Genomic DNA, 23,900 nt, shown 5'->3' on the forward strand with positions numbered 1-23,900 from the left:
AAAAGAAATACAGGAAGGACTTCATTTTTATTTCCAAATGATTTTGATGGTGGTTATCGGTATATGTGTTTTAAAATAGAAGAGAATTCACAAGAGCCAGTAGAAGGAAGAAGTTAAAGATGAAAAAGAGAGGTTAAGGGATGGGATGAAGCTTCACAAGAGGCAAAATCCAGAGCCTAGGGCCCTCTTCTTCCACTGTAGCAATAGGAGCAGGAAGAATTGAGTACAGGTGAGTTTGTAGAATGAGTATAGGATACTGAGAGAATATCTGTTTTCTACTTTCGTTTATTCTGTGAAGAGGTGAAGACATCTACTCAGCAAGATGAGAGGAAGAGATCAGGACTGCATAAGGACTGAAATCGTCATTGTGAGGTGTGCAAAAGAGCAGACATGAAGCACACAGAACAATGCAGTGAGTGAGTGAATGAATGAATGAATGAATCAGGGAAGGAAGGAAGTTTTTTTTCTTTTAAAGCAGACCCATCTAGTGACATGGATTTCAATGGGTACATCACAGAGCACTTGAGAGACTGAAAGAGACGTAATTATTTTCATTATATTTTATATAAAATAAACATTTACATAAATTTTATTTTGGAAAGACCTAGGCAAAGTGTACATAATTGGACTTAAATGGGAGAAATACTTTATGGGAAGTAGATTTCTAACTGGCACAGCGAAAGTAACAAAAATGTACATTTATATACAACTGATCAAAGTAGGAAACAAAAACATGAACAAAGAACAGGCTGCAAGACATTTTCTCCCTGATAAAAGGAGGGATCTGCAAGGCAAATAATTTCCACGTTAGAAAAGCAAGCCATGGCTTCTACAGATATTTTAATTCCTTAGGAGGAAATTTTTAAAAATACTTTTTCCCCAGAAACATAACAAAATCACTTCATTTTCATGTGTACAGACTGCAAAATAAGAGTAACTGTCTCTGCCATGTTAAAGCACTTGGGCAGTGCAGTCCCTTTTATGGCTGTTTGTGTATGTGTTTTGTTGCGGTGATTATCTTAAGAATTTCTAAAATGAAGGGCAACACTAATCAGTTATCTCTTCGATGTAAAGGGCTTTCAATCTGGATTCAGGAGACACTTAGAGCTTGATAGTTTCACAGAACGAACTAGTCTCTCACTGGGTGATAAACATGACTGAAACACCAGGTAGCCTGCCCAGGGTGAGGCAGTTCCTCCAGGGCAGTACAGGTCTACCACCCAGATTTCCAGATTCTTGGACTGGTGCACCCCTCTTTGGGCTAGCAAGGCAACCCCAAAAGCATGTTATACACACTGGGAACTTCCCAATGTGACATAAATACACTCCACTTGCACCACTTGAGAATGGGAAGAAACTCCGGGATTTCTGGACATAGACATGTCTTTCCATTTTGGGGTAAATGATGATCTACACTTACAAACTAATCGTGACCATATATTGTGATGGACACTGATTTTACAAGCTACATGCCCTAAAAGATTTTAACTGAAAGGATCTTTGGTGATAAAAAGAACACATTTTTATATGAGCCATTTGACTGACATGAATATCATCAATTCTGTTGCATCATTTTATTTTGCTGATATTAAACCACTCCTTTGATTATAGTTATTTTATTTCTTCCCTTTAAGTTAATGGCTCCTAAAAACAAAAATAATGGAGGAAGTGCTATTTTTTGAAGAACTGTTCAACATATTTTTTTACATCAAAACTTCAAGAATAATTATAAAAGTTATAATGTTTCCTTGTGTGTGTGTGTGTGTGTGTGTGTGTGTGTGTGTGTGTGTGTATTTGGCATTGTAAGCTTTTATCTTAATTGCAGCCTAAATGCAAGATTTGATAGGTCTATACTCTTTTTAAATGCCAAAAGATGTCAGATAATTACATTTTGTCATCGTTGGGATAACAACATGCCATTTAATCAAAGTAAATGTGATCTGGAAACTAGGTGAAATATTAAAAACAAACAAACCGCCTACAACTACATTTGCCTTGATTGTTGTTACTAATATCCTATAGGTTGATTAACGTAAGAGGCAAATCCTTAACACATCAGAGCAAAAGGTTTTTCGTTTTCCCCTCAAAAACTGATTCTAATGAGTACAATTAAGAAATAATTAACCAAAGTTTACATGTGTATAACCAAAAGAGAGACGTAGGTTTAGGAATATACTCTATGCCATGAACACCTTCTGAGTTTTACATACTGGGTGACTTGTCTGGTGTATACAAATGGCAATTCCTCTCCATCTGAGGACCAAGAATTCTAAAAATGTAAGGTCAAATTATAGTCCAACTGCCACAAGTGCAAATTACCCTACCCAACCGACCTGTCTGTCAATCTTGAAACAATAGTCTCAACCAATCAACTGTGCCATAAATTATTCTTTAGAATTCTTTGGCTCATTGTAGCCTAGATTTAAAAGCACAACTTGAGAAGGGTTATAAAAGTCCATTAAAGTTGTTAGCCCACAGTGGTTCCGCAGCCTAGCTGCATATTAGCATCTTAACCTGGGCAGCCAGCATCTCTCAGATTTCCAAAGGTCCCCAGGTGATCCTACAGCCCAGCCAGGCTTGAGAGCCGGTATGTGTGAGGGATTAGTTCTCAACTATCAGCTGAATGTGGCTTGTCAACCTGAGGGGCCTGGAATGTTTAATAGAGACAGTAAGAAACCACACATTTGTTTTTATTCCCCCTCCAATTATAGCTTTTGTAGGTGGGTTTGTATAGAACAGTTTGGATTTTCTCATTTAGTCCCATTGAAGAGCAGTTGCCCAGAAGCATCATGCAACCACTATAAACCCCTGCATCAGATGAGGTATGACCTGTGAGAAATGTCAGAGTCTCATGCTAGGGGCTGTGAAGTATTATAGGAAGTTGTAATTAAAGTGCCAACAATCCTCTTTGTTTTACGATAGACCTCAAAACAAATAAGCCCAAAAGAATATATCTCAGGATTCCCTAAAATAAAATTCCCTTTCCTCCAAGGCATTTAATCTTTGGTTTAGTTTACCTATGTTACATCACGGGACCATGTTTTATGAATACAGACTGAAAACATCTGGATCATTTAAAAAATTCTGAATAATTCTTAGGGTTGAAATAAATTGGTAAAGCCATTGTCATGGTTCCTGTGTCAAGGGACTGTCATTTCCTGGGAATTTGAAAGACAAGGAGAACTGGTTCTAGGTAGGACAGAAGGACAGGTTAGATAGACTGGCAGTAAGAGGGGAACAGACGTACACAAGGAACTTGAAATGTAGCTGAGAAAAAAAAGCAAATGCTGCCCAGAGTAACACAGTCACAAATAAAACTGATCACCAGATCAAGTGTTCACCCAGACTAAAGCAACTCCTGTCTTGTCCTCAGTCAACTTCCCTCCCGCTGAGGATACCCTACATATTTAAGAGTCCAGCGCAAAATGGAATTGCAGGATTCGTCGTTCAAAAATTATTAAGAATTTCAAGCAGAGCCTTTGACCAAGCATGGGTGCCTGAGTGCAGGACCCTGAGGGGCCACATGAAGTGCATGCTCATGAAGCTGGCTCTGAGACTCCATCTCAGAAAGGGCTATCAACTCTCATGCCAAGCATGCTTTTATTAAGGGCAATCTAGATAGATCTCCATGACTAGCCTGCTTTTACTGATAAGAATGAGTATTATTTTCATGTTACAAGAACCAAATAAAAATAGTTATAAAATACACTTAATATCTTTGAAAAATAACATGTGATTTATTTTCTTATAGGCACTATTTAACTATGAAAACTATTTCATTGGCTACATCTCAGTGACATTATTAAATCAGGATAAGAATATCTGACCCAACAAACAGTGCTTACTTTTAACGTTCAAAGAGTTGCCAGTGTGTGCACACAGAATGAGGCAGAGTGATAGTGAGAAGGGGAGGGGGAGGAGGGACAGAATGAAAGGAGAGATTGAGGGGAGGGGGAGAGACAGAGAGAGACAGAAAGACATGGGGAGAGAGAAAAGCACCCAAAAGAAGATAGAAGAAGTCTCCTGAAGGTCATGTGACCCCTTCCCTTAGAAACTTTTACACTGTGACTGCCATTTCAATTATTCCCACTAATGGACCCTCATACCTTTAGCAGCACTTCAAGTAAGGCTGAGAAAAAAAAAAAGCTTTTCAAAACTTGGGGCTTAGTCTTTTCCATTAATTTCCTAAGTGTGAGTTTTGGTTACAGGTTATTTTAAAAAGTTGTGATTAGAGTCTTAGATACTGTTTTTAGCTAGGCTTATGCTTTTCAATTTGGGGGTGGGCTGATCATTCAAAATAAACTCTAGTACATTTCTTGGCCTTAGGACTACACAAGTATAATTCTGAAGACAAGAAAAATATTTTAAATAAAATTTTGGAAAAGGTGATGATATATAAGGCTAACAGGACTATTAAAAACCGAAGATCATAGTGGTAATACATATATTATTGGATTATTGATGCATACAAATACATGTATGCCAATTCAAATTCTGTAATCCTTTGCATTTAAAGTATTCCTTCCATCATCCCTTTCCAAAGAAGTTTTTTTTTAACTAGACTTACCTTGACAAAAAGATAACAACATAGAGGGGCAGTGTTTCCTGATACTGTGTTGAGAAGAAACAGACTTTTTACCCTGCCCTGGTCTGAGCACGTGAAATCTGAGTGCCTTCAGGCTACTATATGTTTAGGCCACCTGGCCCAGGGCTGTGAACAGCACTTGGTGGTTGTTCTTCCTCCTCCTTCTCCCTTTCTTCTTCTTCTTCTTCTTCTTCTTCTTCTTCTTCTTCTTCTTCTTCTTCTTCTTCTTCTTCTTCTCCTTTTTTTAAAAGGTTATAATGATGGCCAAATTAGAATCAGGTGTTCCAATTTCTTCACTTCCAAAATATATTACCACCCAAACAGTGATGTCTGATTCTTAATTTCTTTAGCTTCAGCAAGTGAATAATCAATACAAAATTTTTGAGGGGCTGTAAAACTTAACTACTTTGTAATTCAGATTTGTAATTTTTGTATGATCAGTTCTGAAAGCTACTATTAAAACCAGTATGTACAGGAAAAAATGTGTGTATACATATATATTAAATATTTTATAAGTTATGAAATAAATAACACTAAAAAACAAAGGTCAAATTGTAAATTCAACTTTGCTACCTCTATCTTTTAAATATAAATATATATTTTTTAAATTACAAATTGAGATTTTTTCCCCTAGATTTTTTCAGCATTCTCCATGAAATCTCCAAAATTATAAATACAGAACCAAGAACTCCAAGTTTCCATCACTCATGTTCTAAGTGCAGAATTCTCATTGAGACCCAGTAGACAAATCAATAGAGCTCCCTTTCCATCTGTTTATAGTCTGTGAAGATTTCTGTGATATACTGTAAAGATTTGTCAATGGTTAAATATAGTTTTCAAAAAAATAATAAATCTCTGGATGACTGAACGTTAAGATAACAAAGTAGAACATTTCTCTTAGTTAATATCTTTAATATTTCTCATGTAGAATATACTATTTTTTCTCCACCAAAATAACAATATATGTGGAGGCAGAAACATTTATGATTCTAAAAGCACTTCTGAAATCTTAGAGCAGAACCACTACTCTAGTAATACTTGTAATAAAATTAAAATAATCTTAAACATTTCCATAAAGAATTAGGGGTACCAAGATCCTTGATTTTCCCCTAGGGATAAGAATACACATACACAATTCCAGAAGCTTCCTTTTTTTGATATATTAGGCAACAGGAAAACCTTGCATCAGAGTGGAATTTAATTTACTCTTCAATTGGGCTCTAGGGGGATTATCCCCAGGGGAATATAGGCAGTGCTCAAGAGCCCTTTCCCCCATATATTCCAGAAGATTCTACACAAACTATTACTCATCTCCAGTTCTGGAGAATTCAATGAGCTACCTCTTGGTGGAATTTCCCAAATGGTTATCCCAGAGATTTTATTCTCTTTGAAAAAACTCATTAAGAAGAGCTGCTCTCCCTTCATAGCATTTCAAGCCCCTGTATTTCTGGGACATAAAAGTCTACACTAAGAGATGGAATTAGCTTCTCAGGCTGGGAAAGCAGAGAAATAGATGAAGGGAAATCTGGAATTAAAGCCAACAAAAATCTGCAAAACGTGTAGTAGTTGTTTTCCTTCCTCTCAGGCCTAGCTCTTGCTTGCTCTTTCTGTCTTCTTCCATGGAAATGCAAGTCCCTCAGCACAGTGGTGCCAGCGGGTGTCCCTAAATGTGCCCCCCTGAATGCAGAGAGACAGGAAAGCTTCTTTGTTGCCCCCCTGCTGCTGTGAAAGCGAGCCTGCATCACTTTTTCCTCTTCCAGAGGCACCAGCACTGTCCCTCGAGACTGGTTCCAGTGCTGCTTATGTTTGATCCTTTTCTCGAACTTCTTGTAATCGTTTTTCTAGGCGATCCAGTTTGGCGAGATTTTCCTGCAGCAGTTTGCTGTCTGGAACCAGCTGTAAGGCTCTCTCATAATAAGCTCTTGCGGACACATAGTTTCCCTGTGGGGAAAAGAAAGGGAACAATGATCTATTCTGACCCATTGGAACGCTCTTGGAGAACAGGGAGACTAGGAAACAGACCTTCTGGCCCAGTTGAACACATATGTCCTCAGAAGGAACCCCTGACTGCATGGGCAATTTTATCCTTATCTGTTGGTGCTTTTGGAGAATCCATTTGTTTTAAGTACCAGGCCAGCTGGAGAATGTGAGGGATGAGAGTTATAGTTTAAGGTGAAATGGCAAAAAACCAGATTTTCAATTCTACTAATGTAGGGCATGAGGCTGTCATTTCATAATGGAACTATCCCTTAGTAATCACATGGAGCCATGGCTAGACATTCAGAGAGAGAAAGACGGAATGGAGGGAGATCTGTGGGAAATGTTTTTGAAACTGCACAAGTTGTGATGATTAAATAGAAATCCACTGTAACTCTTTAGTGGTAGAAGTTATTTGCATCTCCAGCTTAAGACATAAAAGCAACTTTTGCCTAATACAGGCTGTAATGGAAATGTAAGTTTTTATGTAATGAAAAGAACTTATAGGAATATGGGGTTAAATTTACCCAAGGCGTGTGACAATACGTACCTGCTGGATCCTCTTAAAGCGGGAAGGAAGGCACGTCACCCTGGACCTGCTAAAGACACCTATCACCACCCTCTGTTGACCCCTATCTGCTTTGTTCAATGGCTTTCTAACTGGAAACCATGTGTGCCCCGTCCCAGATGGTTCTGAGCAAATTAGTCACAATTCTTGTTTTCCAGGCCCATTTCTGCAACTAAATTTTACCTTCCTTATTTGGTCCACCCTCTTTCAGATCCGTGTCCTGCCATGTCTCCTAACTATGACTGTTAGTGTTCTCTCCATTCCCCCAAATTTCAGTTTGCTCTATTTTATGCTCAATTACAGCTCCATGTGGAAGAAAACCGGTTACGCTCTGAATTCCCATCACAATTTAAAACAGCATTTCTAAGTGAAAGTACTAGGTCGAGACTAGCAACTAATATTCACTGAATGCTTAACTATCTTCCAGCTGAGTTAATACATGTTAAGAGCTTGGACACTGCCTGACGCACAGTGAACACTCAATCTGATGCTACCATTGTTGTCATTATTAAAAGACCATCCAGGTTTATGCAGACACTGTCCACTTAGAGCACTCGCTCGCCATAGTGGTGAAAAGGAGGGTGGAAATGGCAGGAAAGGAAAACATTTCTGATTATTAACCTTGATTCTCCCAAGAGGCTAAACAGAATTCTGAACAAGTGAGAACCTGGGTTTGCTACATTCAATTATTATTTTTTCCAACTCCAGCATTTAACTTCCAAGTGTCTTGTGATGTGTATCAGGTTTAGCACACACATGCAGATGACTGAACATGTGTGCTCTCAAAATATGCTTGCACTTCAGCTGACCTGGAAGTTGCTCTTCCAAGAGTTTTCCCTGAATTTAGCCCTCAGTCCGGTGCATTGGCATTTCCTTCTTTGATCACCAGCTTTCTTTATCCTTTCATATAAAATGTACTCCTAGAGTTATCTTTTCTTCCTCAAATTGCTCTTTTCTTGATTAAACTGGAAGCCTTATTATTACTCTTTAAAAGTTATATCCCTTGATTCAATTCTGATGCTAAGGTAGCAATTCTGAATGATCTGATTTCTAGGAATGTGCTGTCTACACTATGGGAGTCACTGACCCCACATGGCTATCTAAATTGAAATCAATTATGATAAATTTAAAAATGCTACAGAGAGGGAGGGAGGCAAACCATAAGAGACTCTTGGATACTGAGAACAAACTGAGGGTTGATGTGGGGTGGGGGGAGAGGGGAAAGTGGGTGATGGGCATGGAGGAGGGCACTTGTTGGGATGAGCACTGGGTGTTGTATGGAAACCAATCTGACGATAAATTATATTCAAAAAAAAGAATTCAGTTGCTCAGTTGCACCAATCACATTTCAAGGGCTCAACAGCCACATGGGCCAGTGGCTGCTGCCTTGGCCTGTGCAGATACAGAGCATTTCCATCATAGAGAGGTCTACTGCACAATGCCATTCTAGAAAACGTGTATTCTTATCATAGGACAGTACTGAAAATAGTACTCTGATGCAATTGTGTGTTTATAAAGAATGTATTTTAGATTTTTATTCTATCTACTCCATCCTTTATAGAGCTTCATAATAATTATCTTTTATTACCAAGCAGTATAAACAAGAGACAACTCTCTTCTCATCTCTTCATGCTGCCTCCTTGCAAAGCCTTATTCCAACTGGTAACCTCAGTACCCTAAGCTTCACCCGGGCTCGGGGAAGGAGCGAGCCTGGGATGGGCTGACACTGATGGGAGCACTCTGCTACTAAGGGATAACTTTCTGCAAAAAGACAGAAAGCTAACGATTGCTCTTTAGGATCTCATGATAATACTCTTGCATCCTAATGGTGGCATCTATATGACCACATCCCAATCCACATTTACACTGGATTGCATCGTATGAATTCACTGATATGAGGCCATTTTTAAACTCCCAGCATGGCCATTTTATATTGTTTAACCTAATACGTGATGTTTGCAGAGATGAAAAGCTGCATAAACTAATTTTTAATCTTGTGCTCATTACATTTTAAAGTCATACACTTAACAGATCTTTCTTCAACCTCCAGACACCTTTTTAGGGGAAGTACCTCTAAATGGAAAGCATGGATTCACTTGTTAATCTGAGAGTCCAATGAATATACTATTACCCCTGTATTTCCAGACTTTCTGGAAAAGTCTTCAGTATATTTATTGGACTTTTTACATTAACAGGGGAACCCAGCTGCTTTAAGTTGCAGACACACTCCCATCTAAAAACATACTGAGCGTGCATTATTTTAAAATGTAACTATTTAACATGCTATTTAACTATTTAAAATTATGTTACTATTTGAAAAGTAATTTCATACTGTTGGACACCCTAGAAAATCATTAAGATCAGAGCTCAGGTTATTCTGCCCTGATAAATGTCATGTTTGGATTCGCTATCCATGTTCTTCTATTAGACCACGGCTGTCAGTCACAGAGTAACTATCCCATTATTGCCTTCCAGTTGCATAATCATGAGTCACCTTTTTGTTTTGTTGTGTTTTTGAGAATGACCAGTTTCCATTTAATAGTGAACCCTATTAGTCTTTTGTTTAAATCCTAATCACTATATTGTTATTTTATCAATATAAAGACAGGTAGAAGCCTGGAAATAGGTTAGCTAAACAAGAGTGATCCTTTGAAAACATGTCAGACCATGGCATTTCTCTGCTGAAAGTCATCCAAGGACCCCAGTTCATTTGGCATGGCATAAAAGCCAAGGACCCTACAATCCCCCTTCAAGGCTCTGCATGTTCTGGCCCTGTGTCTTCTTTGACTCTGGCTTCTACCATTTCATGTTACTTGCCTCCTGCCTGTTCTTCAAACACAGCTGGTACTCTCATACCTGAGGACCTTTGCACATGCTCTTTCCCTGTTTTGCCACACGGTTTGTTCCCTTCAGTTCTCTAGTCAAAATAACTTTTAAAGTAAGGCCTTCCCAGCCACCTTAATTTTAAATTTCAGCTCTTACCCCATGTCACTTCCTATCCTCTCTCTCTCTTTTTTTCTCCATAGCACCATGATATATTTTATATATGTATGTATACATGTATGTATTTATTTATTACTAGTCTCCCCTACTAAACGCTAGCTTCATGAAGACAGACACTTTTGTCTTATTTGTTCAATGTTCTATTTCCAGTGCTCCCCAAAAAGAGTACCTGGCACATAGCATGCTCTGTATACATGTTTGTCAAATGAATGGATGAACGAGTGAATGTGAGTCTTTGAGTTCATTAGTTACAGACAGCAGTCCTCCCCAGGTCATTTTTAATGCTTCTCTCAAAGGTAGCTTTTTCTTTTGGAAGAACAAAAAACAAACCCACAAGTAAACAGCCTTGTGTTTCAGTAAAAGATTAGGGGGTAAAAGGCGCATTCGATACAAGAAATAGTAAAGTGATATGTAAAGTAACACTGTAGTCTTGACCGTGAGTTAAACTGTAGGACAATGAGCTACGCTAAGCTCCAACAAGGACTTAGTTCACATAAGCAGATTCCACTTGCTGTGCGATGATACTTCTCCTAAGTGCACACAATTTTCTTTATGTTAAGTAAAATCATGGGATTTAATTTGTATAGATTTATTTTTAAAATGGTTTCATGATATTCAATATCACGATAATAGAAGATGAACATAAGCTCCTAATTTCACTTTTAAACACCTATGTTTTTGGTGTTCAGACAACTCAAAGAGGGAATAAACAATACTTTCTCAATCTTTCGAGAGAAAAGACAGAAAGAGAAAGTGCAAAGAAAAGCCAGTCCACACGGAAGTGAATTATTCTCCTACCTTGATGTGTTGGATTCCACCCATGTTCATCCAGGCCTGTGCTTGATCTGGATTCAGTTCCACGGCTGCTTTGTAGCTCTAAACATAGAAGAAACATCTTCAGGCTGAGGAACGAGAACCCATGCTTCGTGCTACAGACGTGGAAACCACTTTCTTCATCAGTGAGAATTTAAATGGTTAATACAATGAAACCAGACACCACTAGCTCACAGGTGTTCCCGTTTATTTCAATTATGTTTCAAAATGGATGATTCGCAAGTGGAGGAAACTGAACTGTGTGATTTGCTTGCAGGGCCTGAGGACACCTGTGGGGAATCCAGGTGGTTTGATTATGGTGCATCATTTCCCTCTGGTCTTGATCTGCAAGAAAACTGCTTTGGCCTTAGTCACTGTAAACGGAGTTTGTAAGAATACTTTTCTTTTTAATAATCAGCATCTTCGAGTATTTTCCCACACAGCTTAGCCCTAGTGTGGCACCTCCTTTCATAATGTCACTGGCATGTTTATTCAGCCTACGCTGAAATACTTGCCGTGACAGGATGCTCTTACTTCTTTAAGGACATCCGTTTTCCTAGGGGATAGTTTTAATCATTACAGTCTTCCTTTATCTTCTGCTGCATGAAAGGTCTGAAGAGAGTTACTTCTCCCTCAAGTACTTCTTTTGGTCTGAAAATGAGTATCCCATTAAATGTAATATCTGTGCGGCATATTTGTAATATTTTGCACATTGTTTAATGTCACAGGCATGTTCTCCACTGGGTCTGCATTTAAGAGTGGCCGCCTAAATAAAGCTAAAGGCTAAGAGCGCTGCTTTCAATTTCAAAGCTAAGGATCCATGTGTATATTTTAATGTCTTTGCTATTTTAATTAGCAAGACTCCAATGGAACAGATTCATGAAGTAAACAGAATCTGGTCCATTCCTCCTCCACTTTAGTTTTAAGAGAAGCAAGCAAACGATAAGAAACTATGCCTTTAAAAAGCTGCTAAAGTAAACCTGAAGAAAGTGTCTCGGGTTAATTTCTATCAACAGAGATGAGGGTGTAGGGTAGAAGTTAGGAACCTGGATTCAAATCCCAGCTCCATCTCTTACCCTCTGTGACCTTGAGCAAGTTACACAACCTTTGAGTCTCAGTTTATTCAACTGTAAGATGGAGACCATGACCTTTCTTATATGACTGTTGCAAAGATTAAAATTCTGAATACATGTAATCATAAATAAAAATGTTAATAGATTTTAGCTGCTACTGTTAGCCCAATGCCCTACTCCTACCTTTCATAGATCTAGCCACTTTAATTTTTTAAAAATCTTTATTTTTGAGAGAGAGAGAGCATACGAGTGGGGGAGGAACAGAGAGAGAGGGAGACACAGAATCCAAGGCAGGCTCCGGGCCCTCAGCTGTCAGCACAGAGCCCGACGTGGGGCTCAAACTCATGAACTGCGAATTCATGACCTGAGTTGAAGTCAGACGCTCAATCGACTGAGCCATCCAGGCACCCCAATCTGGCCACTTTAAAATGATTATTTGATCTATTAGTTAAGCAACTAGAAAATACTTTGGTTTTCAATACAATGTATAAGATACAGATATAGATACAAAATAACTATTTATAATTTAATTACACATCAATCAAATTGTCATGTTAGGTATAAGTAACTTAAGGTATTAAAAAATGTTCACAGGGGCACCTGGGTGGCTCAGTCCGTTGAGCATCTGACTTCGACTCAGATCATGATCTCACAGTTTGTGGGTTCAAGCCCCGCGTCGGGTTCTGTGCTGACAGCTCAGAACCTGGAGCCTGTTTTGGATTCTGTGTCTCCCTCTTTCTCTGCCCCTCCCCCACTCGTGCTCTGTCTCTGTCTCAGAAATAAATAAACATTAAAAAAATGTTCACAGGGCAGAGAAAAGTGCACACTTTCTGCTTTAAATATGCCACTGTTTCTGATTTAAGGGTTCACATTCAAATTAGTTTCCCCAAATATCTTTGCATGTGTTTCTGAATATTTTAAAAATCACTCACTGTTTTCAAAAACAATAATATCATTTAAAATTTTACTTTCCCCATGTTGTATTTAGTGTAATTTTATGACTTCATTAATTCCAACTTGTGGCTTTACCAGAAATGCTTGGTATTTCTATAACATTTCTATTTGCTTGCAATATCGTTTTGATTTCAAGTTGTGTATAAATTTTATTTGAATGCCTACAAGATGCAAGATGTTATGTTTTGGAACACAGAAGGAAGCAGTCCCCTTCTATAAGGAGAAGTCTAATCTAACTGGGGAGCAGGCGTTATGCACGGGGCCTGGGGGGGGGGGGTGGGGAGGTGGGGGACGGAGAAGACAGAGGGAGGGGAGAAAGAGACCTAACAATACAGTGTAATATATGATACTTTCAAATGACTTGTAGAGACAGTAAATGTTTTAAAAGTTCACAGGAAACAAGAAAGGGTAGTTCAAGGAAAAAGGATAGGCCAGATGAGCTTCCAGAAGGAGGAGGACACAGGCTGTGTCTTAGTGGATTCTGACAGGGAATCTGTGGGGAATTGGGGATGGGGGAGTGTAGAGGATGTTACAAGGATGTGTGGAAATGCCAAAGCTATTCAGCACTAGTCCACCCAGACTAGAGGGTTATTGCAGGCAAACAGAGAGAGTGAGGGTGGCAGAGAGAGAAACTGGTTTGAGGGAAAAATGTGGAATTGCTTTAGGCACCAAGTGAAAAGTAATCATTCAGAAAATAATGTGGAGGTATTGCAGAACTCTGAATACTAAAAATCCAAAGGCTCAATGATAAAAACTAAACATATAACATCATGGTAATTAATCAGAAAATCCATTCCACAAACATGCCGATGATCTTAAATTTTGCCACATATGCTTCATTATTTTTTTTAATTTTTTTTTTCAATGTTTTTTTATTTTATTTTTGGGACAGAGAGAGACAGAGCATGAACGGGGGAGGGGCAGAGAGAGAGGGAGACACAGAATCGGAAACAGGCTCCAGGCTCCGAGCCATCAGCCCAGAGCCTGACGCGGGGCTCGAACTCACGGACCGCGAGATCGTGACCTGGCTGAAGTCGGCCGCTTAACCGACTGCGCCACCCAGGCGCCCCACATATGCTTCATTAAAGATTGAGAGTATTAATCTGAATCCCTTCATTTAATAACATAATTTTATTAAGTGTTTATACCTCAAAAGCTTTATCCAGAAGATTCTGCTCTCTTAGTTGGTTTCCTTTTGTGAAAAAAAGTTCAGATACAACTTTAGGGTCCTTTGGCTTCAGCTGGAGAGCTTTGTCTATAGCATCGAGTGCCTATAACAGGTTTGAAAATAAAACAGAATAAGTAGATTAGATGAAGAAAGACTAACTTAAATGATAAAATGTATACTTTTTGTCCTTATGTATTAGCTGGTGTGGTAAATGACAATCAAAACACATTCTTCATTCTCTCTGATGTTCTCACTGAGAAATAATGTGGCCCTGACAAGATAATCTCCCTATACTCCAGGGTTTCCATTTATATTAGTGACAATGAAATGTCCTTGACCATTCCATAGGAAGATCATGTGATAAAGCTGAAAGGAAACAAGATCTGGCATCATTTGTTTTGCCCTGCCTGTGTCCATCTGGACCCCTCCAATCATGGCCTCCTCTTAGGTCCTTGGTGCCAACTGTGGTTACCCCCCCCCCCCCCCAGCACCCACTGCCCCATCCCCTGCAGCCAGGGATCCCTTCAAAGCACAAACCTCACCATGCTGCTTTTCTCCATAAAATCCCAAAAGCTTGGGGTGGCTGGGTAGCTCAGTTGTTAAGCGTCTGACTTTGGCTCAGGACATGATCTCACAGTTCGTGAGTTTGAGCCCCACACTGGTGAGCTTGAGCCCTGCTTCAAGTGAGCTTGAGCTCCACTTCAGGAAAACACGAGCCCTTCTTCTCTTTTTCTCTCTCTGCCCCTCCTGAGATTCTGTCTCTCTTTGCCCCTTGCTCACTCCCCACCCCCTCTCTCAAAAACAAAAAACAAACAAAAAAACCCCAAAGCTTCTCCCAAGATATGAAACAAAAGCCTTGCCCTGGTCCCATACCCTGTGGGGTGTTGTCCCCAGCAACCTCTACAGCCATTATCTTACACAGTGCCCTGCTCCCTTCATGCCCATCCCTCAGACTTGCTACTTGTGCTGCCACAGGGCCTTTGCACATACTTTATCCTGCCTAGAATGCTTTTCATTGCCCTCCTTTGTCTAATAACTCCTATTTATCATTCAGCATTCACTTTCATATCACTCTGCAGGGAACCTAACCTCCCAGATCACTCAGGTCCCTGATTATATGCCTGTGAGAACCATGTCACTCTTCATGACATCACTATAATTTTATATCTGTTTTGCAATTGCTTTTTTAATCTTGGTTTCCTCTTCTACTATAAACTCCATGAGGACAAAAGTGATTTTTGTTTGTTTGTTTGTTTTTATTATACCGCTTTATTCCTGGTACCTGCCACAGTGTCTGGCATATAGTAGGCATTCAATAAATATTTTGTTGAGTCAGTTCATAAGTTTACTGGCTATGTTACTTTTAAAATGGAGATAAACAATAACAGTTGCAACACAGGGTCAGTGACCTATATAAGGGTGTTATAAGGACTCTATAAAAATATAATTGAAGGAACATGGAAAATGATAAAGCATACAAATGACAAAGCATATAAAGTTAGTGTTTATAGAGTTAGGTAAAAACAAACTGAGATAATATCACATAAAATCTTTATTTATTTTTTAAATATTTATTTATTTATTTGGGGGGGGAATGGAGAGAGAGAGAGAGAGAGAGAGAGAGAGAGAGGCAGAGGGAGACAGGGGGAGGGAGAATCCTAAGCAGGCTCTGAGATGTCAGCAGAGCTCAATCTAACAAACTGAAGCTCATGACCTGAGCTGAAATCGAGAGTTGCATACTTAACTGACTGAGCCATCCAGGTGCCCCTCACATAAAATCTTTAGACAAAAGATTAGTCAAGAAAATATTTCAAGGGGACATATTAGCAGTTAAGGGGATATCTGCAAAAAACATCCAGAAGATAGGCCATGCCAACGGATGATAGTCAAGACTGCTCCGCCTTGTAAACGTGCAGACTGGAGAGTCAGTCAGGTGCACACCATCTTCCACCTGTGGATCCAAACGACTCCCGTGTCCCTCTACCTTGTCGTGGCGTTCCTGCTTGCTGTAGATTGCTGACAACAGGCGGTAGCATTCGAGGCATCCAGTCTCCTCTGACACGATGTGGTTGGTCATCTTTTCAGCTTCTTTTGTCTGACCCATTACGGCCAAAACCTGAGCCTGCAAAACCACATGACCTTGGCTTCAGAGCCAGTTTGTCATCACTTCATCAAATACAGCATCTCTGAATAGGGGCATGTCAGAAACACTCCAGAAAAAAAAAGTGTTCAGTTTCTATCTGAGATTCACAGAGGGAGCTGAATTCCCACAGTTTACAGGTTCTAATTATTTGTTGTTCATTTCTGTTTATTTATTTAGGAGAATAATGCATGATACGTGAATAGCAGGGACACCAAAGACATCAGTGAAATGACTTGTGACTTTTTTAAAAAGTTGACTAAATATTTTAAAAAAGAAATGATTTCTTATGGTTTCAACAGGACATTGCATTTATAACGAGTTTGATTTGTTACAAATCTAAAAAAGAGTAACAAAAATGCAAATTTCCAAATTGAAATTAAAAAATATTGTTGATACTAATTTCCTAAACTTGATAATCATTCTGTGGTTGTATTAGAGAATGTCCTTGTTCTTAGGAACTATTTGCTGAAGTACTTAGAAATAAAGGGTGTGGGATCTATAACTGTCATGTGGCTCACAAAAAAATACTATGCGTTTGCACACATACTTAAATATGTACATAGGTACATATATGGATGCATATACACAAGGCATTGATAAACAAATGCATCAAAATGCTAAAAATTGACGGAGCTGGGTGAAAGGGTGTACGGGAGCTATTTACTATTCTTGCAAATTTTTTAAGTTTGAAATCGTTTCGAACCAAAAACTTAAAAAAGTTTTTAGTGTCTATGTGTTTGGTGAATGGCTCTAACACTGGTTCCATGGATAGTCAGAAAACGGAGGTTCTGTAGCATCCTAGTTGCAGTTCTGAGGCTTCTGACTCCAACTCTGCACTGACTCCAACTCTCTGCAACTCTCTGTGTGTTCCCGCCTCATTTTTTTTAGCAATCTACTTACCAGGGCCAGGCGGAGCTCCCTTTGAGAAGGCTGGAGGGCCGCAGCTTCCCGGTAGATCTGCAGAGCTTCCTCGTATCGGCCAGTGTTATAATACAGCGCTCCCAAAGGTGATAATATCTCAGCTTTGCGGGACACCTGCAGTGCGCTAAGTTTTCAGAAAGATGAAGTGGCACTTCTGATAGGTACCTTTCGAAAGCTCAAAACGCAGATTTAGGGATGACAGTCCACAGTTGGAGACTCTGCTTCAACATGGTCTCTGGTTTTTATTTTATTTATTTATTTATTTTAAAATGTTTTTATTTTTGAAACAGAGAAAGACAGAGAGCGAACGGGGGAGAGTCAGAGAGGAGACACAGAATCTGAAGCAGGCTCCAGGCTGTCAGCACAGAGCCCAGTGCGGGGCTCTAACTCACGGACTGTGAGATCATGACCTGAGCCGAAGTCAGACGCTTAACTGACTGAGCTACCCAGGTGCCCCTGGTCTCTGGTTTTTATAATCAAGAAGACTGTTTTTAAAAAGATCATGACGCCGCCCTCTGACTATAAGAATGTCTCTAGTGACCTATCAATATGCACACTGAACTCCAAGGATCGTTTCCATTAATGGTGATAGGCTTGTTCTGATGTATGCACAGTCTTTCCACCACATCCATTTTTGAAACTGCTATTTATGGCTTGGGCTACAGTCCATAGCCTCAGAAAACAATGGACTGACCAAAGCAGGAATTACATTCCAACCTTGGTTTAGCACCGTGTTCTAACCAGCAGGCAGAAAAGCCATTCACTGGGACACCATTAAGGGTTTGGTTTTATTTTCTTTGGAGATGAGACTCTGTGTTGCCTGAATTGGCAAAATCTGTTAATATTCTAAAGGCATGTCTGCTTCAATTACGTAAAAATTGGAAGGGCAACTACTGACATCCTTGGGCAACTTACAAAGTGAAGAAAAGGAATTTTACCGTTTATACCATTCTTCGGCCAAACTGTTCTCGCCCAATGACCTGTAGAGTCTCCCCAGATTCACCATAGCTACGTGATGACTTGGACTGAGTGTGATGGCCTGCTGGTAATGGGCCACTGCCTTCTCCGGAGAGCCTGTAATCAGTGGTAGTTGGAAATAATTATACAACACACGAGGCTCTTCAATTTCTCTTCTGATGTAGATCATTCTTCTTTGTATTACTGGGTCATACCATCAATGATTCAGTGTGTAAATTAGCTTGTATTTTGGCTTCATCTCCTTGCCACTGAGTAACTTTGGGCCATTTTACTATTCATTCCCACTTCCAAGGAAATTAATAGTAAAAAAGCAATGAAAACTAAAATCTATTTCTTTTATTACACGTATCATTTTAGCCAAAGTGTTTTCTGGCCATTGCCCTAGCAAGTATGATGTTTTGAGATCATCAATGATTGTTATTTATGCAAGATATTGTTGCTTCTCATTATACTAAAAAACAGAATAGGCTATTATAGACACAAAACTGTCCTGAAACAATTTCTAAGGGTTGGTCTCAATTACTGTACTGCAACATAGTAATCGAGGCACTGCTTTAAAGAAGTTATGTATCAGCCAGATCTTGAAAATCTTTTTAAAAATGATACATTCTTGTTAAATGGGATTTATATAATGGGGTTTTAATAATAATAATAATAATAATAATAATAATGCTACCCTGTGTGTATTCAACACATTACATATTTTAAAATATTTTAATTAAATGATCTTCACAGGTATTTTTGATACTAGTTAGCTGCCTTTAGATACCATTTAGCTGTCTCTTGGGCTTTAAGAGCTATTATAAAATAAACAAAAGTATCACGTTAAAGATATAAACACTAAAGTGCAAAGTGCACTTAGGAGACTTGACAGAAATCCCAGGGCAACTGAGGATGAAGACCAGAACTAGAATCAAGCCTCCGATAAGGTCCCCAAAGAAGCTTGCTAGTGAAATCTTATCTAAGTGACTGAAAATGGAATGTTTATTACCTGCAGACATCTTAGGCATTAAACGAGATACCATGTATGTATATATACATAGGTCACTGGTAATAGGGAGAATTTCACTAGTATAAAACACATGAATACAAAGGGAGTGATGAGAAGATACACAGGGTGGCCGGTGAGATTTCTAGGGGAGTGGCATCATTTGTTGTTGAAGTAGAAGGAAGAGGGCTAAGAGGAGACCAACAGGGAGGGGGTCTCTTTGGGTTTTTAGATCTTCATGACACTTAATGTATTATTGTGTTGCTAACAAACCAGCAGGTGGCACTACAAAACAATTTTACATGCAAAAATAAGGGACGTTTCCCAGGAGTTTTGGAATGTAAATTTACATTCTATAAAAAAGAAAAGTTTCAGATATACTAGAAAATAAAAACCCTTTTGAGCATTCATACTGACAAAATAATTAAAATAGAATTTTACCGCAAGGCAGATGGTCTAATACTCAATGAGAACAAAATGGTGCTTTTGCATTAAATTCAAGTATCTTTTGATTCTTTATAGGTATTCATAGCATGCCAACAGCATATAGGACACAAATCATAAAGGAAACAGAATCCCTGCTCAGTAAAGTGTTGCCTTAATAAGAGGGAGTAAGTATATTTTATATAGCATCTGTCATGTAAAAGTACTCTTATCAGTTACAATAATATGGTTTCCCTAATGTATATCAAGTAAAGAATGATGGAACAATTCTGGAGGCTTTTTTATCAGATGTGGAAAAGTATTTTCCATCTGCTCGTAACTAGATTCAGAGGCAAGTTCTGCATCATTGCTGAGGAATGTTTCATCATCTTAGGTATATGAACTTGTATAAATGATACTCAAAGGACTGCTACTCATTAAATCATCAAGGCTACTTCCTGACACCTGGGGAGTTTTCCTTAGAGCTGTATGAAGTGGGCAGATTTTGCTGAGCTGAGCTTGAAGATTTGGAGAAATGACAGCCCCACAGTACAATGTGACTGTCAACAGTGTGAGTTTCCTGCCAAGCCCAGAAGTGAATGGTACTTCTGAGACATTATTGGGGTGGTTGCCATTTTGCTTGATAGATAGTATTATCTAATCTCAACAGAACAGGTTCTCTTTAATTTTACTCACCGGTATCAACTAAGAAAACCCCATAGTTGTTGTGTAAGTCTGAGCTGTCTGGACAGTTCTTTATTCCAGCCTGATATATTTCCTCAGCTTCCTTAAATCTCTCCTTTAAAAGAGAACAAAGGAAAATAAATGAGAAAGTTAAAAGCAAACAACAATAGGGGCGCCTGGGTGGCTCAGCTGGTTAAGTGTTTGGCTCAGGTCATGATCTCAGGGTGGTGAGATTGATGGAGCCCAGTGCTGGGCTGTGCTGGGCTTGGAGCTGCTTAAGATTCTATCTCTCTCCCTCTGCCCCTCTGCCCCACTCGTGTGCGCACGCTCACTCTCTTTCTCCAAAAAAAGCCCCGAAATACAAAAACTACAACAATAAACTGAATGACATAAATGGAAAAGATAGAAACTAATTTACTGAGGATCTTGTATGCAATAGGCCAATAGGCACTGAGATCAAACACCGTGTACTTTTTTTTTTTTTTTAATTTTTTTTTTCAATGTTTATTTATTTTTGGGACAGAGAGAGACAGAGCATGAACAGGGGAGGGGCAGAGAGAGAGGGAGACACAGAATCGGAAACAGGCTCCAGGCTCTGAGCCATCAGCCCAGAGCCTGACGCGGGGCTCGAACTCCGGGACCGCAAGATCGTGACCTGGCTGAAGTCGGACACTTAACCGACTGCGCCACCCAGGCGCCCCAAACACCGTGTACTTTTAATTGAAGTCAGTGCAATGGCACAAATTCCTACAATTCATATTTATATTTAGTTTCTTTAGGGCAAACAAGCCTACGTTTACTAAGAAGGGACATCTGAAAGGATTGGCCCTACAACTGGAAAAAGCCTCAAATGGTTGTTTGAATGGGATGCCCCCCCCCCAATAACTCTCTGTTTGAAAATGAGGGCTACGTCCATACAGGAGTTTCTTCAGAGGTGACAATGTGACTGGGAGCAGGGACGCCTGCGACGTTTGTCTTACAGCTGCATTGTGTATCAAGCACTCCCTTTACCTACACTGTATGGTTTATTGGCGGAGGTTTTTGAGGAAAGGGGAGGGAGGCTGATGCAGGTTACAGAGTGCTTTGCCTTGACCTTTCTTTACTCAAAAGATTTCGATAGCCCACCCAACTGTTCCTTCCCTCCTTTATTCAACCTGTGTGTTCCACCTCAGAGCCACACCCTCCAATGGGAATACAGGTCTTCTCGAAGGCATACCTCCAACTCCTCTCCTTGTGATAAGGCCCCGCTCAACTATTGCATCTTCAATGGGTCATTTGCTAACTGTCCTGGTCTTCTTCCAAAGATTCACTTTCGCACACTAACAATTCTGAATTAGCTTTTAGGAACATTGTTCACCACCAGCCGAGATTGTCACGTCACACTTCCTTTTACAATATCAGAAGGTAAAACCTACTTAATGAATCAAAGCTACCCAGGTTCTAACAATTACTCACAAGTGAACACTTTCATGGTTCCCTGGTCCTGCTGGGAAGGTCAGGTAAAAGGAAATGATGTGGCATAAAGCACATAGCAACTGTTCCTTTACTATGCTCTGAGAGTGGACGTTTTCCACAATTTTATCGCAAGTTACCCCTACTAAGCATTCATCCAGACACATGAAAAGGGAATGTACAGCACTAATTTCCTCAGATGTGACACCTTTGGCTTGTGAATAAAAATGCACCGGGTGTTGAACAATAAACCAAGGAGCCTAAATTTGATTTGACCCAGAAAGATAAAGACATTTGACCCTCTGTGGAATGACTACGGCCATCTCTTTGAATCCACACATTTAAGTACCATTTAGGAAACAAGATGTGGTTTGGATTTGGCAAATTTCACTTATTTGAATTACAAATCCACAGCCCAGCAAAAATTGAGATCTATGTTGCTAAAAAGTATATGCATTTTTTAAAAAAGCATATGTATTTTTGATTGCCAAACAACAAACTGTCAGACTTAAAAAAAAATAAAGATGAATGAAAAGCCCCAAATCATCTTTCAATCTATTAAAGAGAAGAAAATTTTTAAGAAGATATCATCCAGGGGCACCTGGGTGGCTCAGTCGTTTGAGCATCTGACTCCTGGTTCTGGCTTAGGTCATGATCTCTCAGTTTTGTGAATTCAAGCCCTGCGTCTGGCTCTGCACCGTTAGCACAGAGCCTGCTTGGGAATCTCTTTCTCTCCATCTCTCTCTGCCCCTCCCCTGCTCACACTGTCTCTGTCTCTCTCAAAGTAAATAAATAAAGTTAAAAAAAAAAAAGAGAAGATATCATCCATTGAAGGACCAACAAATTTGTGTGTGGGTGTGCGTGTGCGTGTGTGTCTTTAGACACAAGCAGAACACAAATTATCTAAGCCTCCGATCAAGTTAATAGCTACAGAGTACTATTGCAAATGTATTCATTTATTCATTCATTCAAGACATATTTACCGCAATGGCTGTAGAGAGCATGGTATAATGATTAGGGATCGGGCTTTCAGTGTTTCACTATACGGATTGGAATCCCAGACCCATTAACATTAAAAACGTGTTAAGTATGTAGAACAATGCATAGCACATAGCACCTTGTCACGATAGGATATGTCATGTCACATCCTTATCATTACCACTCCTTAGGCTGGCATTGCTACGTGTATCACTGGGAGACAGATGCCAAAAACACGCAGATGAATAAAACAAAATCCCTCTGTTTTAGGAGCTCAAAGATGAGTGAACTATCAAATACAACCCAATGAGAGCAGTGTTTTGAAACGATTAAATACAGCTGCTCTTGAGCTCAGGTGTGCTAGAGTTGTCACTGAGGCCACATGGAGCATCATGGTCCTGTCCAAGTGGCATCTTAGCCAAGAGTTTCAAGTTCCTTTCCTATCAAATATGAAAAATAATTAGCTTAGGTGTTTTCCTTTTAACTTTTCTTAATCATCTTCTGAAACAGAGGTCAATAAACATCTAATATCCTGGAGGCAACCAGAGAAAGAATACGCTGGCTAATCCAAACCTGAGTAATCAGCTCCTGAAAATCTCAAGTTTCCTGTGTTAGCATTCAACTAGTGAGACTGTTTGACTGTAATGCTATTTTTGTGTTAAAGGATCAAATTTTGTATATCACATGGTACTTTTAAAACACACTAACATAGTCATGATAAAATCAAAATTTAAAAAATCCCACCCAATTATTAAAAATACAATGGATGAGGGGCACCTGGGTGGCTCAGTCAGTTGAGCATCCGACTCTTGATTTTGGGTCAGGTCATGATTTCGCAGTAGTAAGACTGAGACCTATGTTGGGCTCTGCGCTGAGCACTGAGCCTCTTGGGATTCTCTCTCCCCATCTCCTGCGCCCCTCCACCCCCCTCAAAAAATAAGGTGGGTGAGATTGTCAGCAGAGGAGATAAAAGAATATTAGAGCTGGAAACAATATTAAAAAGAGAAACTCACCACCATTTTTAACTAATGAAGAAACCTGGCTGCAAAGTGGTTAAGAGACTTGCCCCAAATCTCATAGCTACACGGGGACAGAGAACAGAATTTAGGTTTTCAGTGGACACACAGGGAATGGGTGAACCCTGAATAAAAGCAGTATTTCTGGAAATAATGGTGTCTCTGGCATCAACAGA

At 39.5% G+C, this 23,900-nt stretch overlaps 1 protein-coding gene across 4 annotated transcripts in view; it reads right to left on the reverse strand.

The window, feature by feature from the left end:
* Positions 1 to 536: 536 nt before the first annotated feature.
* TMTC1 (transmembrane O-mannosyltransferase targeting cadherins 1) overlaps positions 537 to 23,900 on the reverse strand; it is a 284,126-nt gene continuing 260,762 nt past the window's right edge. For 3 of the 4 annotated variants that reach the window (XM_043562234.1, XM_043562232.1, XM_043562230.1), the window contains 7 exons: positions 20,291 to 20,393; positions 18,144 to 18,279; positions 17,185 to 17,329; positions 16,126 to 16,263; positions 14,122 to 14,244; positions 10,932 to 11,009; positions 537 to 6,526 (listed from right to left, as the gene is read on the reverse strand). In XM_043562234.1, the coding sequence (XP_043418169.1) occupies positions 6,386 to 6,526; positions 10,932 to 11,009; positions 14,122 to 14,244; positions 16,126 to 16,263; positions 17,185 to 17,329; positions 18,144 to 18,279; positions 20,291 to 20,393 (864 nt within the window). In that variant the 3' untranslated portion in view covers positions 537 to 6,385. Of the gene's footprint in view, positions 6,527 to 10,931; positions 11,010 to 11,133; positions 11,292 to 14,121; positions 14,245 to 16,125; positions 16,264 to 17,184; positions 17,330 to 18,143; positions 18,280 to 20,290; positions 20,394 to 23,900 lie in introns of those variants that run through there. The other variant, XM_043562233.1, reaches the window with a different exon arrangement.

This window comes from Prionailurus bengalensis, chromosome B4 (genome assembly GCF_016509475.1).
Source record: "Prionailurus bengalensis isolate Pbe53 chromosome B4, Fcat_Pben_1.1_paternal_pri, whole genome shotgun sequence".
NCBI lineage: Eukaryota > Metazoa > Chordata > Mammalia > Carnivora > Felidae > Prionailurus > Prionailurus bengalensis.